This window comes from Pongo abelii, chromosome 17, assembly GCF_028885655.2.
Source record: "Pongo abelii isolate AG06213 chromosome 17, NHGRI_mPonAbe1-v2.0_pri, whole genome shotgun sequence".
In the NCBI taxonomy this organism is placed as follows: Eukaryota; Metazoa; Chordata; class Mammalia; order Primates; family Hominidae; genus Pongo; species Pongo abelii.
Window position 1 is genome coordinate 71,611,583 of NC_072002.2, and position 18,655 is coordinate 71,630,237.

General features: G+C 34.3%; 1 protein-coding gene across 5 annotated transcripts in view; it reads left to right on the forward strand.

Moving 5' to 3' along the window:
* The window catches only part of WDR7 (WD repeat domain 7), a 398,951-nt gene that overhangs the window by 124,168 nt on the left and 256,128 nt on the right, over positions 1-18,655 (forward strand). For 3 of the 5 annotated variants that reach the window (XM_054538012.2, XM_054538011.2, XM_063716912.1), the window contains exons 17-19: positions 455-553; positions 3,114-3,232; positions 5,200-5,323. In XM_054538012.2, coding sequence (XP_054393987.2) covers positions 455-553; positions 3,114-3,232; positions 5,200-5,323 — 342 coding nt within the window. The remainder of the gene's footprint in view (positions 1-454; positions 554-3,113; positions 3,233-5,199; positions 5,324-18,655) is intronic. The other 2 variants (XM_002828242.6, XM_063716913.1) reach the window with 1 other exon arrangement.

Consider the following 18,655-nt stretch of genomic DNA (forward strand, 5'->3'; position numbering starts at 1 on the left):
TGGTTTGAAAATTTAAAAATAATTTACACATAATGTCAGAGAATAAACTGTTAGGAAAATGTAACTGACAATATGAAGACCAACATAAAGCTTTTTCATCATGTGATACATTTTAAAAATTGAATAACATTTTTGCTAATTTTTAATGTCATTTTTTCATGATGGCTTTAGTTGTTTTAGAGCTATGCTTTGCATTAGTCAATACATTCATCAGAATATTAGATTTTGACTTTAAGATGAATTTGAACTATATTGTGATTACTGTTCAATAAAATATCATTTTTCTGCTGTAATCTTTAATGATCATGCCTTTCTGATGAAAACATTGTTTCAGTTCTACATTCTCTATGTTTTGCCTACTTTGTTTTTCATTCTTCACTAATACTAAGCTTTTTTTCAGAAACTGCTGTACTTCAATTCTCTCCTCTTTACTTCTTCTCTTTTCCTCTGCAAGTTGCTGCACCTGTCGTTTCCGCTCGGTCTGATGCTGATCACTCTGGCTCTGACCCTGCTTCTGCTCCTGCTTTACATACCTGTTTCTTAGTAAATGAAGGTATCTCTCTCAACTTCTAACAACTTTCTCTCAATCTGTGCTTTATTCTAACAGACATATTCTTTTTATCTGAGTTACACATTCATCTGCTTTGTTATGTATGAGATTCTAAAGTTGCCATTTTATGACTTTATTTGCTAATGTCAATGACAAGAGCCAGTTTTAAAAATGTAATGTTACCTCTGGCTGGTATAATCCATGTTTTCTATAATCTAGAATACTGTTAAGTGCAGAGATGCCAATCTTTGATGTAAAGTCAGTGTTAAAGGTGGATTGGTTTTTGTAATGATGTTTGCCATGTGATCTCTGGCATTAGAGCTAATGAATTTATTTTATATGTATCATTACTTGGTGACAGACACACTTTGCTGCCTTTTCACAATTATGTATGCCAGTTAGAGGGAGTTGTGAGGGAGTCTCTTAACATTCTCATTGGAAAAGTCTTCAGATTGATTATTGGCACCAGTGATTATAGACTGATAGGAATTTACCTATTTATCCTCTTTACTATTTCTGTTTTAAACTCAGGCAAAAATTAATTATTTCAGTATTTAAGGTGTAGTTGGGCTACCATGTTATCTCTGTGGAGTTACACAAGTCGAAAGTATTTTTGGAGCCCTGAAAATGGGAATGGGACTTACAAACCTTTATTCCATAAGACCTATCTAGGATTATCTGTACTGTCTGGAAGCTTAATGAAACGTGTGCTCTGAGTTACATCCACTGTCTTCATTGCGTTTGTAGTTACCACTTTGCATAACGTAAAAAGGAAGAAATTTTCAAAATCAAAAATATAACAGTAAAACCTGGCTCTTCATGAAAAAGCATTTTTCAAATGGAAGGAATCTTGCAATCTTGAATCTTCCAATGTCCATAAAGTACAGAACCCATGTTGCAAGCACCATTCCTTTGGAAAGAAAACATGGGGACTTAAAAGTATAACTTCATTTTTGGTTTCCTTGTCATAGAACTTTACTAAGGTTTGTATGTTAAGACCGAATTTTAGCAAAATTCAAACTTTACCAAAATAATTAGGGTCATATTTGTTACACTATTTGTTAATTCAAAAAATAAGCTGTTTGGACCTTGGTGAGAATCATCACATATTAAAATTTAGCTCATGAATACACTTTATACTTATATGAAACATTGAAATACTTTAGGAAATTACTAGGTATATACATATATGTATATCTAAAGTATATCTCCCTCTATTATAAAGAAGTTATAATCTAAAATGTGTTTCCATCACCTTAATTAATGTAATTACATGTTTATTATCAGTTGATGAGAATTTCCTCACTGAAAGGATGAATCTTTAGATAAGTGGCTTGTCAGTCTCTCTCTCTCCCTCTCTCATTCACTCTCTTTAGCAATTCCAATAATTTAAAATTTTATGGTAAGGTTTTTGTCATTATTTTAAGAAGATTACAGTTTAGATTATTTCAAAACACTGATTTGCTAAAATTCTGTCTTCACAGATAATTCATCTTTGTAACATGATAGCAGACCTTTTTTTGCACCCATCTTTGATTACTTGTCTTTAAATATTATCCCTAGGAGGTAATGGTAATTATCATGGGTTAATAGTGGCCTCATCGATAATTTGGTAAGAATGAGGCATTTATTGTATATGTATTTTCACATACCTTTAAAATGGGGTTGCAGTGATTATTTGGGAATGTCTGTTATCTAATACTTCATTTATTGTATATCTATTTTCACATACCTTTAAAATGGCATTGGAGTGACTATTTGGGAATGTCTGTTATCTAATATTTTTACACGTTGCACTGGCATACAGTGTTTGTCTTTTTTTCCTATAATCAAGTTCCATATTGTGAATTAGAATTTTAGAAAAAGTCACTTTTATTCTCAGATTAGGGTTAACAATGTTTAAGATTTTGTAAATTTTGAATTGTTAGGTTTTTATTTTGTGGAATGTCTGAATTCATTTTTTTCTTTCAAAATTGGGGGTTATGTTACTTTAAATATTAGATATTATGGTTAGATATTTAATCTGATTCATTTTGTAAGAAAAGGGGTCAATAAGTCCCTTAATGAGAGATCCTCTGACAGAAAGGGAGGACATGTCTTTCGACTGACACAGTGGTAACACACAGATGGCCATGCCTTAAGTGACATGAACCTATCTTTGGATATCTGTGTAAATGCCCTTTTAACTGACAGTGGTTTCAAATCTATAGCTCTAGTATGTGTTTATTTCTGTGTTTTACCATTCTTTAATATATATTTTATTTTAGAGGGACTGTTAAGAAATGTGTTTTTCTTGTGAATTTGGATATGCTTCCTGTGGAAATTTATTTTTATTTCTTTTAAGATGTTGAGAATTCTTATAGGAACCAATTATATGATTTAGGGATGAAATACATTTAGTATAATTCTTTGCACAAAATGTCTACTATTAAATTGAAATCATTTGTAATATAACTTAGCAGATCTGCCTTTTTTTTGTTTTTGGTATACTTACATAAAGAACTGTTGACTTAGGGAATGCCAAAATGGTTAAAGAATTTGTAATATATTACATTTTTGACAGGTTGGAGTCAGTTAGCTGCTATGCACTGTGTTATGCTGCCAGACCTACTGGGATTGGATAAATTTAGGCCTCCCCTTCTGGAGATGCTGGCCCGAAGATGGCAAGATCGATGCTTGGAGGTAATGCTGAAGCGATAAGGATAGAAAACAAAAATATTAAAAAGGCATTGGTCAAATGTAAACTTGAAACAAAAATGATTAATGTTTATCTGATTTATCATCTGTTCATTATGTGATAGAAAATGTGGATTCATGATTTATGTTTTCTTCTTTGTCAGCTTTTATACCAACCAGTAATGCTCCAGCTGGTTTATTCGTTTACTTTTAAAGAATTCAGTGACTGTTTGATGAAGTCTTATATACTTTATGGAACTATTTCTTAAGTTTGGTTTCTGTACAGATCACACACACTCATGCATAAACAAATACATAAACCTGCTTGCCCCAGAATTATACACTCAGTGTCATCACATAAATTAAGTTCTAATTGAATTGCCATATTTCAATGAAAGGTACTGTGTTATTGTAAAAGGAGGCCTTGGAATTAGAAGACACCTGGGTTTAAATATCAGTCCCACCAATTATTAACTTTGTGACCCTGGGCAATTTACTTAACCTATTTAAAGCTCATTTGTAAAGTGGGGATAATAATATATTCCTCACGAGATTGCAGTCAGGATCAAATCAGATGATGCAAGTAAAACAGGAAGTACAGTACCTGACACATGGTAGGAGCTCACTAAATGGTAGCCATTATTTTGTGTTAATGGCCTTATTCTGTATTAGATATTACTTGGAATATAGTGTTACCAAGGACTTGAAAATGTTTAATAAAGATTATGGTATTTGACCTGTATAGCCATAGCAGTTTATATTATCCAGGATTCTTAATTTTCCAAATATAAGTATGAGTAATATAATTGCTTCTTTCCTAGACTTTCTCCCCTCAACTCCAAATGGGATTGCAGAATACTAACATTTTCATGGGTTTTCATTGAATAATATTTTGAATTCACTTCAGAAATCACTTATACTTAAAAATAACTTTTTTACTGGTACTTTTATTTAGATGCTGCTAAGTTATCTTTTCAATTATAAAGAGTTAATAGGCCGGATGTGGTGGATCATGCCTGTAATCCCAACACTTTGGGAGGCCCAGGTGGGTGAGACCAGCCTGGGCAACATGGCGAAACCCTGTCTCTACTAAAAATACAGAAAAAACATTAGCCGGATGTGATGGCATACGCCTGTAGTCCCAGCTACTCGGGAGACTAAGGCCCGAGAATTACTGGAGCCCAGGAGGTGGAAGTTGCAGTGAGCCGAGATCATGCCATGGCACTCCAGCCTGGGCGACAGGGCAACACTTGGTCTCAGAAAAAAAGAGTTAATAAATTGGTACAGCACTTAATAATTGACTAGCTTTTTTGACTTCATGCCTGTGGCATTTTTGCCAAAATAACAGTAAATTAAAACTGCAAAATAAAAGTTGTATGCTACATTGAAAGAAAAATATATAATTTTGAAAAATGATTTCCTCTATAAAACTAAAAAGTTATGCCTTTATACAGGAATATTTATTTGTCAAAAGCATTGTTTAAGCTCGTCTTAAGTATACGTGAATCATGTTAACTTATACGTATATGTTTGTATAAATAGTATCTACTTAGCACATATAATATAAAGAAATTAAATAGATAAGGTTAACTTTCTTCAAGCTAAAAAAACATTTAATAGCTCTCACAGTGGCTTAACAATAATGTTAATATAGAAATTTTAAAAGTAAAATGCTACATTAAAGTTCAAGAATGCTTTGGAAAATGCAGTTTTAACCCCAAAGGTGATTAAATTGTTGAAACCTAATTCTTTCCATTAGTGTTAAAATAGTTTTCAGTGAAATCATTAATTAAAATGTTTGCTAGCATCTGATTTTTAAGTAGTTAACTCATTCGGTTAATAGTTTTTTTCATGTAAATAAATATGGTTTTTATGTTTTCTAGCTTTATTTCATTATAAATTTTCTAGTTTATAAATGTTCACCTCCTCAACTAATCTGCTTTCTGCTTTTATGTTTGGGTCTGTGGTCTTAGGTGAGAGAAGCCGCGCAGGCCCTGCTTCTGGCGGAACTGAGAAGAATTGAGCAGGCAGGCAGGAAGGAAGCCATCGATGCCTGGGCTCCTTACTTACCTCAGTACATAGACCACGTCATATCACGTAAGAGTTCTCATGCTTCTGTACAAAGCTTTGCAGGAATATGTAGAGAAGGTACCTATACTCACAAATATATATGCTACTACCCATCAACAAAAATGAGTCACTGACCTTAAAGTGAAAAGAACAGATCCTCAGATTTACTCTATTATTTTCTGAATCTCTGTAGTTTGGAACTTCTTTAAAAAACAAAAGGCAAAGGCTGTCTATATCAAAATATTCATTAATGAACTGACTTTTATAAATGAATTCCCCATCAAACATCCTACTCTAGTACTAACATGTGCCTCTGCCCATTGCATTATGCTTATGGATGCCAGTTTGTTCAATATTGATCTGATGATATGCAAGTGCAGATACAAGGCAAACTCTCTTGCTGGTTGAAGTTGGGATTGTGAGTCCTTAAAAGACAAAGATCTGATAGTTAGACTCATGCACTATTTACAAAGAGAAAATTGGGAAGGATTTTGATGGATAGATCTTTCAAAAGAGTATAATTTGAAAGGATTAGAAAAATGGTTGAAATTTTTTGAATATTCTTTTGCAAAAAGCTTTATAATTATGTTGCTACATTGAATGTGCATTGGAAAAGAGTTGTATTTTGCTATCATCATGAGCATACTCATTCCCAGTTCATCATTTGGTTTGTTTTGTATTTTTCTAAAAACAGTTTAGTTACTAAATAATTTTTTTAAGGTACCTCAGTTACTAAGTGACTAAATTATAATCAATATAATTGAGTCAAATAAAATTTTAATTTTACCCTTAATTATATTGATTTAAAAATTTTACCCTAAATTATATTAAATTAAAATTTTACCCTAAATTATATTCATTATAAGATAGTTTCAGTTTTGCAAGATAAAGTCTGAGTGAAACTTTAAAAAAACTTTTTATTATGAAAATTTGGCGTGGGTTTTAGGTGGACTCATTTTAAATGACCTTTTGCCAATACCAGTTATTCTTGGTAGTGAAATACTCATTACACATGTCAAGATGGACAGTACATTATTATACAAGAAGGAAAATGAAAACAAAATTCAGAAAGGTTTATGACTTTTATAACTGGTTTAACTCTACCAGATCTTTGCCAGTGGTGACTCTAGTGGATGTTTAATCAAGCATGTGACCTTGGGCACTTTTCTTAAGCTTTCTTAGTCTCAGTTTTATCGTAGATGAAATAAAGATGATAATAGGACTTTATAGGGTTATTATGTGTGTGGCATGAGTTAATCTTTGTTAAGTGCGTAGAACAATTCCTAGCCCATAGTAAGCATAATACTTTTGTTAAATACTTTATAATCTATAAAAATGCAAATATTTATTTCATAGCCAAAATATCACACATTAACAGCTCCAGTTAAAATTAATTGTTTGAGCAATAAAATATTTACTTAGTGAATATAGGTTGTCATTTGCTTACTGGGAATTTTTCTATTTTAATAAAGCAAGTTAAAGAAAAAACAAGGCATCTAGACATATGGACTCTAAGTTATTAGGCTTTTAAGATTGTTTTAAAAATATGTGCAGATTTTCAAATAAATTTCCAGAATATAAAAAAGTTTCAAGAAAATAAAATTGGGGTGAAAAGAGCTTTGTCTTTGAGTAGATGAGAAGGTAGTCTGGAAAAAGTATTCTTTGTTCATAATTTGTAGGCATTAACTTTATAATATTCCAGAAAATATAGTTAGATGATCAGCTCATCATAAACTTTATTGAATATAAGATCCCCAAAGTTAAGGACAAACTATGACTATAGTACTTACAGAGTTGTTTGAAGGTGAAAATAGACAATGGCAAATCACTAAAGAATTTTTCTTTTAAAAGAAGAATGCTACTATGGAAATATTGAGACATTGATGCTTTTAAGACATCTTTATTCCGAATGGACTAGTGTGAAGTAGGGGAATTGATTAAAGTAGAATAACTAGCTGGCAGGCTGTTGCAGAAGGGAGGTTATGGGAACCAGACCTAAATGTAGATAGGGTAGAATAAAAGATAATTTCTAAGACTTGATTATTGATTGCTTATAAAGGTCTAAGAAAAACACCAAAGATTAGTACAGGGTTGTATTCTTGACAGAGAAAGTGGCTGAGAAAAAGAGATGCCGTTAGCAATTGTAGTGGATGCCTTTTTATTTTATTCCTGGGAAGAAGAGAATAAGTTAGCTACAAGGTAAAGGCAAAATATAGCCACAAATTACTCCCTGAAGCAGTGCCAGAATTGTGTATGTTGTTTGGCGAGAGGTCTGTTAGCAGGCCCAGAGAGAATAAAATATAAGTAAAATAATAATACCTACCATTAATTGGACACTTTCTCTGTGTCAGGCTTTGCTAAGTACCTGGTCTGTGTTATTTCATTTAACCATTATAATAACCTTGTGAAGTACCCACTATTGCCATCATGGCGTGCGTCTGCTCCCAGCCTTTTGTTTTCTTTCAGAGGAGTAAATGGAGGCCAGGAGAGATTAAAGAATTTTCTGAAGGTCCCTCAGTTACTAAGTGGTGGACTCCAAAACTTATTCTTGTAACCACTATTTATTCCTTTTTTAAAAAAATTATTTTTTATTTCAATAGCTTTTGGTGTATAAATGGTTTTTGGTTACATGGTTGGAGTGTAAGGTGGTAGAGTGTGAGATTTTAGTGCACCCTTCACCTGAAGGGTAAAGGTGCACATTGCTGTACATTGTACCCAATACGTAGTTTTTTTATCCCTCACCCTTCCTCCACGCTCCCCCTTCTGAGTCTCCATAATCCATTATATCACTCTGTGTACCTTAGCGTACTCAGAATTTAGCTCCCACTTATAAGTGAGAACGTATGTTTATCACTATTTATTCCATCTTGCTTGTTCTGGCATCCTTGGATCTTAAATGGGGGTGAAGGTGGAAGAATGAGTAGATATTTAGCTTAACTAATATTGCTTTCAGACACTGTTCTTTGCAGCCGTGTTACATTTAACAACAAAATGGAGTCAAAAAAAATTGTAAGAAAATGACTCTTTGATGGGTCTGGTCACTGTTTAAATGTATAAAGTAGTCTGTTCTTATGTCATATTTAAACCTTTCTGTTTATGTGTTATGTTTATGTTGTATATTTAAGTTCTGTATTTATGTAAGTCTTTTGTATTTAATTATAGTATCCCAGAGTACTTCACATATTAGCTAAATACTGGCTTACTTAAAACTTTGATCTTGTCATTTATTGTAGTTTTTTTTTTTTTTTCTTGTGAAAGACAAACATGCATTCTACATGTAACTGAAACATGCACTGACAACTCTTGGTATAATACATTAATCTTTTCTGGAACTTCTACATTGACTGAGTGTAAAACTCATTTTATTTTGCTTTACTGTGAGCTTTCTATTTTAATAAAAGGGTGTCAGGCTAAGGGAGTAGGGATTCTGAACGTATGAAAGGAGAAGAAAGCATACAACAAATGAGGAATGACCACATAGGGCTGTTGAACAGATTTGCTGTCCGAAGGGATCAAAAGGTTATGGAGCCAGCTGGTAGACATCCCACACCTGCCATCCACGTGCTTGTACTGAAATCGCCTCTACCATTGTCATTAACGTTTGAGATGATCATTGTGGCAAGTTACATCGTAAAGTATTGCTTTAGAAATGCAAAACCTGTTTCTAGCATAAGAACCTTCTTTGAAAATGGGCAAAATATTAAACAATATATCTGACAAATATACCACCCATCAGATATTTTCTTATAATTTAATAATTCTAGGCACTTTACAAAATGCAATAATTCCCTAAGCAATCTTGGTAGCTCCTAACTTAGAATTGAGCTTTGTCTAAGAGTCCTTTTCTTACATATTTGTCTGAAAATCAGAAAGTGCTCTTACCTGAAGAGCAGAATGGCATACTGGGCTGATGGACTGTGATAGTTCTTCATCTTAGAGATGAAGTTTAATGTGGGTGGTAACTGTCTCTACTTCACAGTCTGTAAGTGATTGGGCTGGGACTAAGATGATAAAGCATCTGGTCTTACTGACTGGGATCTCCTATATTTTATTTAGGTACATTATGCAATAAAAAGCCCTTTGCAGGTTAGTTTGAGAATGTAAGGAAAACAATAAGCCAGTTGCTTTTCTCAGGATTCTTTTTTTCTTTTTCTTTCTTTCTTTTTTTTTTTTTTTTTTTTTTTTTTTTAAAGAGACAGGGTCTTGCTATGTTGCCCTGGCTGGACTTGAACTCTTAGGTTCAAGGGATCTTCCCGCCTCAGCCTCCTGAGTAGCTGAAACTAAAGGTGCACACCACCATGCCTGGCTGTCAGGACAGGAGAGCATGAAAGGAGAAACTCTTTGTAAAGCTTTTAATGTAAAGTGCATAATTCAAGTACAGAATGTCGGCTGGCTGTACCTTTCCTTTTCTATGTTGGTTTCTATAGTTTTGTTCTCTTTATTGCCACTGCCTCAGAATTCACTTTAATTTATATTGCCCAGGGATTCTGGCAGATTACTGCCAGACTGCAGATCACTGGGGAAGAAAAAGGAGCAATGGTCTGTCTTAACTGAAAAGCCAGCTCACAGATTGTTATAAGAATAAAGTCCTGACTGGGCGCGGTGGCTCACGCCTGTAATCCTAGCACTTTGGGAGGCCAAGGTGGGCGGATTGCCTGAGCTCAGGAGATCGAGACCAGCCTGGGCAACAGGGTGAAACAAACAGTCTCTACTAAATACAAAATTTAGCCAGGCACGGCTGTGTGCGCCTGTAGTCCCAGCTACTCAGGAGGCTTAGGCAGGAGAATCACTTGAACCCGGAAGGCAGAAGTTGCAGTGAGCCAAGATCGCGCCACTGCACTCCAGCCTGGGCAACAGGAGCGAGACTGTCTCCAAAAAAACAAAAAAGAGTCAAGCCCTAATTGAGTACTGTGAGAATTTTGTTTCAGATAATGGTGCTCTGTTCTTGAGCCAGTCAGGAAATACTGTTTTATCCTTTAAAAATATTGTGAGTATGTAAACTTCTGCTGCTTAATTTCTGATAGATAATTTGAGGATAAGTGCATTGTGATTCCTATATTAATGGTAATAGACTTAAATAATAAATATGGCATACGTTCTTGTAATACTGACTTATAGAAATATTATAAATCTTGTCTGAGCCCTCAGTCTTTAGCACGTTTGTTGCTTTTATGTTCCAAAAACACTTTTTAAAAATTTTACTGGTTATTCTTACTATTAGGTTGGTGCAAAAGTAAATGGTTTTTGCCATTAAAAGTAGTGGCAAAAACTGCAATTACTTTTACACCAACATAATAAATAGGGATTAATGTTATTTTCTGAAATTTTTGCATTATAATTCAGATGAAGATAAATGTTATGAGTTGTCTCAGATTTATTTTGAAGTGAAGCTATTTGGCAGAACCCAATTTTATATGTCTCTTTATTTGTGATATTGTACATGTAGCATTTTGAGAACTGACTTTTTTATGAGGTCAAGCACCTGCTGGTTTATGAAATATGCCCACACTTGCCCTTCATTTCAGTCGGTGACGACTCTGAGGCAAATGCTGATGGTTCCTGATTTCCTTTGGCCTGCAACGCAGATTGACCTTACAGGGCATGAGGTCACAAGCGTAATTATTTCTCGTACATTGTATTCTGCCTGCTCACAGGGGCTCATCTCCTCTTTTAGTTTCAGAAATATTAAACACATAAAAGTCACTACCATTATATAAATCAAAATCTCTTCTGAAGAGGGTGCCGTTGTAATTTTATGCAGTTATGGCCAACATAGTATTAATTTGCAAATGTATCGTCTCAGATATTGATAGAAGGATGTGTAACACATCGTGTTTAATACGTATTGATGTCATCAGAAAGCACAATCCTTTGTTCTTATCGAGTCCCTGCCTTTTTAGCTTCCTTTTGTGTTAAGGTTACCAGGGTTAGGCTCGTCTTTTTATCCCCCTTGGAAACAGAATAGGCTTTCTTTGTTCAATGAAAGACACTCCTAGTAAATGTTTTGGGTTTGACTTTCAACAAGCCACACTGTAGTACCTATTTTAACCTGGAATTGAAGTCACTTTTCTGATGATTATAAAGTAGTGGTCATTCTGAGCACAAATGTGGATGGACCAACACTATACAAGAAGGTAAGATGAAACTGTGTTACAGAGGGAGTTGAAAAGGATATTGTAGCTAGTAAAAATAATTTAAATATTAGTGTGTTCTTTGGTAGGCCCATATTTTTAGGGTTTGTTCATAGGAAGAGGATGGGGGGAAGGATAGGGAGAGGATTTGATAAACATGATATGAGTCTTTCCCCCACCCAAAGGCCTTAAACTACACAGCTTTCTTCCTTCTTTCTCTTTTTATATATACCTCAGTGTTTGCAATTCTGTGAGATAGTTGTTTTTAAGGAATGGTTTTCTAGATGACTAAGGGTTTTTTAATTACTAAATGCTCAGGTTATTTTTAAAAAATACATCCTTTTTTTTTTGTTGTTGAAATATTTCAAAAAGTCTTTGGCTTTTTCATCCTCTATTCACTAGCCAGAGTTATTGTTTTGGCCCATGCTGTAAAATTACCACCACTTGCTTATTGAAGAGAATATACTTCTTTATTTGAATGGAAAAGTCCCCAGATTGATAATGCCTCTTACATTTTATATAGTAGTTTTTACTAATTTTCCTTCCTCCTCTTTTTTATTGTCTAGTAATTGTTACCAATTTTTATTGCTATTAGGCTTCTACCTTTCACCTTTAGCAGCTTTTACCCTGATTTCAAATTTACTGTTTCTAGGGTCGTGGGGGTGTGGATGCCAGGCAACCAAGCTTGAGTTAAATGTAAAATAAGAGTAAACTGGCTAAGAATAAGAGCTCTCTGATAAAAATATACCTAAGCTTTAGGTAAGCACCCTGTGCTGTCCCTCTTGGCTCCTCACTTTCTGCTTGCTGGACTACTTCCCTAGTTCCTTTGTGGTATTCTGGATGTCTTGTCTTTTTGAGCAAGAGTATTCTAATTGGTGAAAAAATGGGAAAGTTACTCATGAAGAACTCAATAATTCTAAAATACCCCTTTTGTAATGCCTGTTTTATGAACCAGCTGAAACTAAAGGATGAGGTTTCTTCGAAAATATTTGTAATAGTTGTCTTAACAGTGTTCACAAAGCCAATTGGAAATGATTATGCATTGTGATTAGAAGGAGAAGTACTAAATTATGACTGAGTGATATATATGAAAACTATTTCTGTGTGATACTTTATATTGTGAGGCAGAAAGGGTTTGTCTAAGACAAACTATGTTATGCAAAGCACACTGTATCCATATTGTATCTGTTTGCAGTGTTTCACTGGGACCTGAGGGATTTGTTCCTCTTTTTTCTTCCAGAGTGTCAGAGCTATTGAGCTTAATTTTAAGGGCTCTAGACTGATCATGTATTTAGCAGCATTAAACTGTTCTACTTATCTATATTTGGCCACTGACCTAATGGAATAACAATGGAATTTGTTCTTAATCAGTCATGACTATCTAAAAGGGAAATTCATTCCATGTGACTTGGGTTCTTTGAGTTAACATTTAATATTCTCGTGAGTTTTCTTTTATCTTTTTAATAAGTCTTGAACATTAGTCAAGTGGCAAATTAAAAATGAAAGTATTCTTGGATGGATTGGTTATTTAGACTTTACTTCTGAGTAATAAACAGAAAACTCCCTGTCATCAAGTTAATTCTGTATGTTAGGAGCTCTGCAGGATGAAGTCACTTCCTGCTGCCAGGGAACTCCTCTGCACAAGCGGTCCTCTAACAATGGAGCCAACAGCCTGCGCTCAGGATGTCAGTAGAAACCCCATGACAGTTTGCCATTTTGTGGAACAAAGCAAGGAGTGAAGCATAAGGAAATTCAATCACATGTCCCTTGTATAGCAGTGAGGAGATGGGGGAGCCCATCCAGTGTGATTTTCACCTGCCTCTCTCTCTCTCATCCCACTTAGGCCCCTGAGGCAAAACTGCTGGGCTTGAAAGGCTTTGAAATAACTTTAGTTCTTTCTTCATGTCCCCCTTTTCTCATTCACAAGTCTCTCCCTATCTTCATACCTTCAGTGCAGAAATTCATTACCTCTCCTATAGCTGTAGTTGGTGGCAAGGCCCCTAGGAGGCGTAGCTGACTTTCTTAGAGGTGTTCACTTACCGTCTGCTTTAAGAAGTTATACATACTTAAGTCTAAGAAGACTGTTTTATAAAAGAAAACACTAATTCAGCCTGTGACACATTCATTTAAAAAAATGGTGTTCAAATGGAAATGCCTGATATACCTTTAGCTGAGATTCTAGTGGCCTTTGCTGTAATAAATGACCTAATATTAGTTTCTGTGAAGAGTACAATATTGATTTGTGCCATTATTCTCTTGCTGATTTGCTGAAGAACAAAAATTTATAATGCTAATGGAAATAAAGTACTTTACAAAACACTGCACATGAATACCGGAACATGTCTTTGTAATAGAACAAGTGTCTCGTAAGCTTTTAAATATAAATTTTCTTTATTCTAGTACATGGTATTCCAGTACAGATACTCAGAGTCCTGTCCAACTTGTTTTTATAGAGCAAAAAGCTGAGTTGATAATCTTGTGATGTTTTACCACTTAGACACTGAATATGCATATAGAAATCCAATTTTGATTGGATTGTGAGGTATTTATAATTTTGTACCCTGTTTCTGATTCTCTTATCTCTTTATGTTGATTGGACAGTATGTGTATTTGCCTTGTTTTTTTATTTGGCCTTGTGATCTGCATATGACAGAATAGATCTTATGGATTGGAAGGAAAACAGTAATTTAAAGTCATTGCAAGAAAATTATATTAACCTATTTTACCTGTAAAATTTTATTATAATAGCTAATGATAGATTTTCTTCTAGTACTGTTTATAAATTCTGGGATTAAAATGATCAAATTGTACCTAAATATCTTGCTTAATCCATTCTTTCTCTTCCTGCTTTTTTTTGTGGGGGAAGTATGGTATTTTATATTTTATTTTTCCTTAGTGATATTGTCCTAATGATTTCTTACATCTGCTATCTGTTTTTATTAACCAGATTTTGATACAAATATGTATTTTAAATATGTTTTAATATTTATAAATGATTTCATTGTGCATGACATTTGCAGACTTGGTTAATATTTTAGCACCTCTAGTACACAAACATAAAGAAAAAAATTTTTTTTATTTGTTTGAGCACCTGAATTGACCCCAGCAAGATTGAGATTGATCTGGTTTCTTTCAGCCTGTTAAATGCCAACCCAGTCATCTGTAACAGTACTTAGTGTTTTTGTAATTTTTCTGTACATATTTTCTGTGTTTGTTCTGTAAAACTTATCACTTGAAAATATTTTCCTTGATTTAGAGATGAAAATAACCACAACCACTTATTTTATTGCTTGTTTTAAAAAATTGTTTTGACAGTCAATGTCCATGCTATAATCACAGGGTTTCTTTTTTTTGTGTGTAATCTTAATGAAAAGAGTTTACATTTTACTAGGAAAAGATGATGAAACTTACATTTGAAATATGTTCTTGGAATAAAGAACATCCAGCTTTAGGGAATGGAAATGGAAAAAGAGGTGGATAATTCTTAATACATGAATATTCCTGCTGATTTAAAACATATAATTAAATTACATCTTTCTAATAATTAAACATTTTCAGATAAGTTCTGGCATATCTTATAGATACAAAGATGTAAATTATCTTATTTTTATATACCTTTATATCTTGGATATGAAGTAGAGAAGGCTTTTTCTTTACCCCCTCCTGGCAGGTGGCTACTATGTCTTAGGTCCTATTTTGATTTTTATCTGTTTGTTTTTTTCCTTAAGCAAGGATCTGTCTTCAAAGCAAATAAATATCAGTCAGAGAAGCTAAACGAGAAATGAGTCTCTGAATTTTGGGTGATGGTTGGAGGATTGGGCCTTTTCAGTCTTAATCTAAAGAGCCATGGTGCTTTTCATAAAATGTTTACTTAGGGTTTAAAGTAACCACATAGTCTCAGATGTCACCTATTTTAAAGGTGTGATCAGGATTCTGAGACCATCCCAAGCTTTTCCCATTTAGAAGTGGTGCATACTTGGGGCCAGAAACCTTTCCTTCTCCGTTTTGTCACTACCCAGTCTTGTGGCGAAGGGACTCTATCTAGCATGATGGTTCTCAAAAGGAAAGTGAGAGGCAGGAGGGATGAGTTTCAAAAGACGATTCTTGTAAGCCTTGTCTCCTCGACCAAGAATCTGTATTTTTTCATTTTATAGTTTCCAAATTAGATGACAATAATTAGGGAGAAAAATACAATTTTTTTTTTTTCCTAAGGGGTTTTCTTTTCTTTTTCTTTCTTTCAAGATAGGGCCTCGCTCTGTCATGAAGGCTGGAGTGCAGTGGCACGATCACGGCTGACTGCAACCTCAACCTCCTGCGTTTAAGCAGTCTTCCTGGCTCAGCCTTCCACGTAGCTGGGACCATAGGTGCACGCCACCATGCCTGGCTAATTTTAAACTTTTTCTTGTGTAAGGGGTCTTCCTATGTTGCCCAAGCTGATCTCCAGCTTCTGGGCTCAAGTGATCCTCCCTTCTTGACTTCTCAAAGTGCTGGATTACAGACATGAGTCACTGTACCTGGCCAAGGATTTTTCTAATGATATATAAGTGATCATTTACTGAACCAGGTTATTCGTTGGGAATTCAGTGGAAAGAGGAGTATCTCCTCTTCACCATGTGTTAGCTGTAACCCCAGAGAGATCACATAGCTTCTGCACTAATCTTAAGTACATCATAGTTTCTTCTTGTGTAAAAGGAGGGGAGCGAGTAAATCCATGTTTTTCAAACATTTTAGGTAGTAAACTTACACATGAAATCTTAACCAGAGTTCCAATACATAAAACAGATAAAAAGTATTTCTTTAGGCTTTTAAATCTTTGGTTTTTTTGTTTTTTTTTTTAAAATGTTTCATTTCTTGTACAATAAAACCCTCATGCTATTCTTTTGTCTTCTGGGGTTTTATCTAGCACAATTGAAAACTGCTTAATTATCTGCTCCCTAAAAGCCTTCTTGCTTTAACAAATTATTTTCTTTAACACACACACACGTGCGCATATACCTACTATGATATGGGGCAGAATTAGTAAAGAGTTAATACAATCTTTCCCTTATATATAGGGCAATTACTAAAATTTGTTGTCATGCGGGACAACCTTTATTTCTCTGTAACTCCTTTGGTTCTGTATGGCAACTTGGGAAATATATTCTTGCTACTTCTCCAGAAAATGACTCTGCTCTTTGTAGAGCTTCATAGTAGGTTGCACCGAGCAAAGTACACTAACAGAGTGCCAGCTCAGTATGTGCATTCAATTCAGTATGTGACTGAAATACTTGTCTCCTGGAAGCACAGAAACCATTTTGAATGTGCTACATTAATGTTTGATACATACTTCAGTCTACTGCCATACCACCCTGAATGCGCCTGATCTTATCTGATATATACTTCGTTATTTTGAATTAAAATGTGATAACCTATCAGACATGGATTGGCCAACTATCTGCTTTTAGAACTTATTTGTTCTTATATAACTGTCATTGTATAATATGAGTATAGATTCATATATATTCAGCCATCTTTTAATAGCCATGCTGCACTTGACAAACCTCTATAATAATCACTTGCCTGTTTGACTTAATGAATTGCCTGTCATTGAATGAAGTTAAATCTGTTGATTTGGTTTCTTCTCTTTTCAAGGCGTAGTAAGCACACTAAAGCTTCTGTGACATGTTCTGTGTAGAATCAGTAAATCAATTTCTAGAAAGCACACTAGTTGAGTTTTGATTTTCTTTCACACTAAATATTTAAAAGTATGTGTAAGAGATTTTGTTTCAGATTAATTTTTGGTTGAGGAATTCTTATATAATTAATTCTGCACATACTTGCTTTCTCTTTTTGTCATTGGCTATACATGCCCTGTAGCCCTCTGGTATGCATAAGGTGATCATGGTAAAAAGCAGAAACATTTATTCTTGAAGTTTATCATTCAAATACATGAATAGGATAACAGAGACATATTCCTCTTATATTTTTGGCCAGAACACTTTTAAATGCTTCTTTAGAAAGTGGGCTTACATCTTTCTATTAATTATATGTCAAACATCCTTAGTAGTGATTGGTAGGAGGGTAGGTATTTGGGGAGAAAACACATCAAACAGGGACCATTTCAGAGAAATTGTATTAACCTTTACTACTAATCAGTAAATCTTTTTTTCTTATTTCTCTTTGAGTTGCTGCATAGAGATATTAGGATGATTTGTTAAATGATCTGTTTGCCAAATTACAATTTTAGAGACTGGTTTTGGATTAAAAACTATGTGTTTTCTATTCCGTTTTAAAAACATTTGTATCTTGGAATATATCAAACATAGAGAAAGGTGGAGAGTAATGTAATGAACTTTCATATACCTGTTGCCTAGTTTCAACAGTTACTGACTCCTGGGTAATCTTATTTTCTTGATATCTCTTCATCTTTTGCCCTACATTATTCCAAAGCAGTTCTCAAATGCAATATTGCCTTATCTGTAAATATTTGTTTGTGTCTTAAAAGATAAAGTCTATTTTTTTTTTTTTTTTTTTTTTTTTTTTGAGACAGAGTCTTACTCTGTCGCCAAGGCTGGAGTACAGTGGCGCGATCTCGGCTCACTGCAAGCTCTGCCTCCCGGGTTCACGCCATTCTCCTGCCTCAGCCACCTAAACAGCTGGGACTACAGGTGCCCACCACCATGCCTGGCTAATTTTTTGTATTTTAGTAGAGACAGAGTTTCACTGTGCTAGCAAGGATGGTCTTGATCTCCTGACCTTGTGATCTGCCCGCCTCGGCCTCCCAAAGTGCTGGGATTACAGGTGTGAGCCACCGTGCCTGGCCAGATAAAGTCTATTTTTAAAAAGCCAAAGCCTACACTACACTTTGAATGCCAAAAAATTAAAACTAATTTGTTAATATTATTCAATAACTCAGTGTTTCTATTTTCCAATGTTTCATAATTTTTTCAAAGTTTGTTTATTCCATTTAGGATTCAAATAAAAGTCCGTATATAACAGTTGGCTAACATGTTTCATATTTCTTTTAATCTATAGAGTTTCTATCAATCAATCATCTACTTGTCTTTAGCTCTTTCTCCTCCTGTTCTTTATGATTTATTTGTAGAATAAATTAGGTTTGTAGTGTGATGAGTTTTGCCTTTCTTTTCATTAGAGTAGCAGATCCCAGTATTATAAATTCTAACATTCCTTCCTCATTTGTTAGCTAGAATACTTCTCTAAGGAGAATCTTATCCTCATCAACTATTCT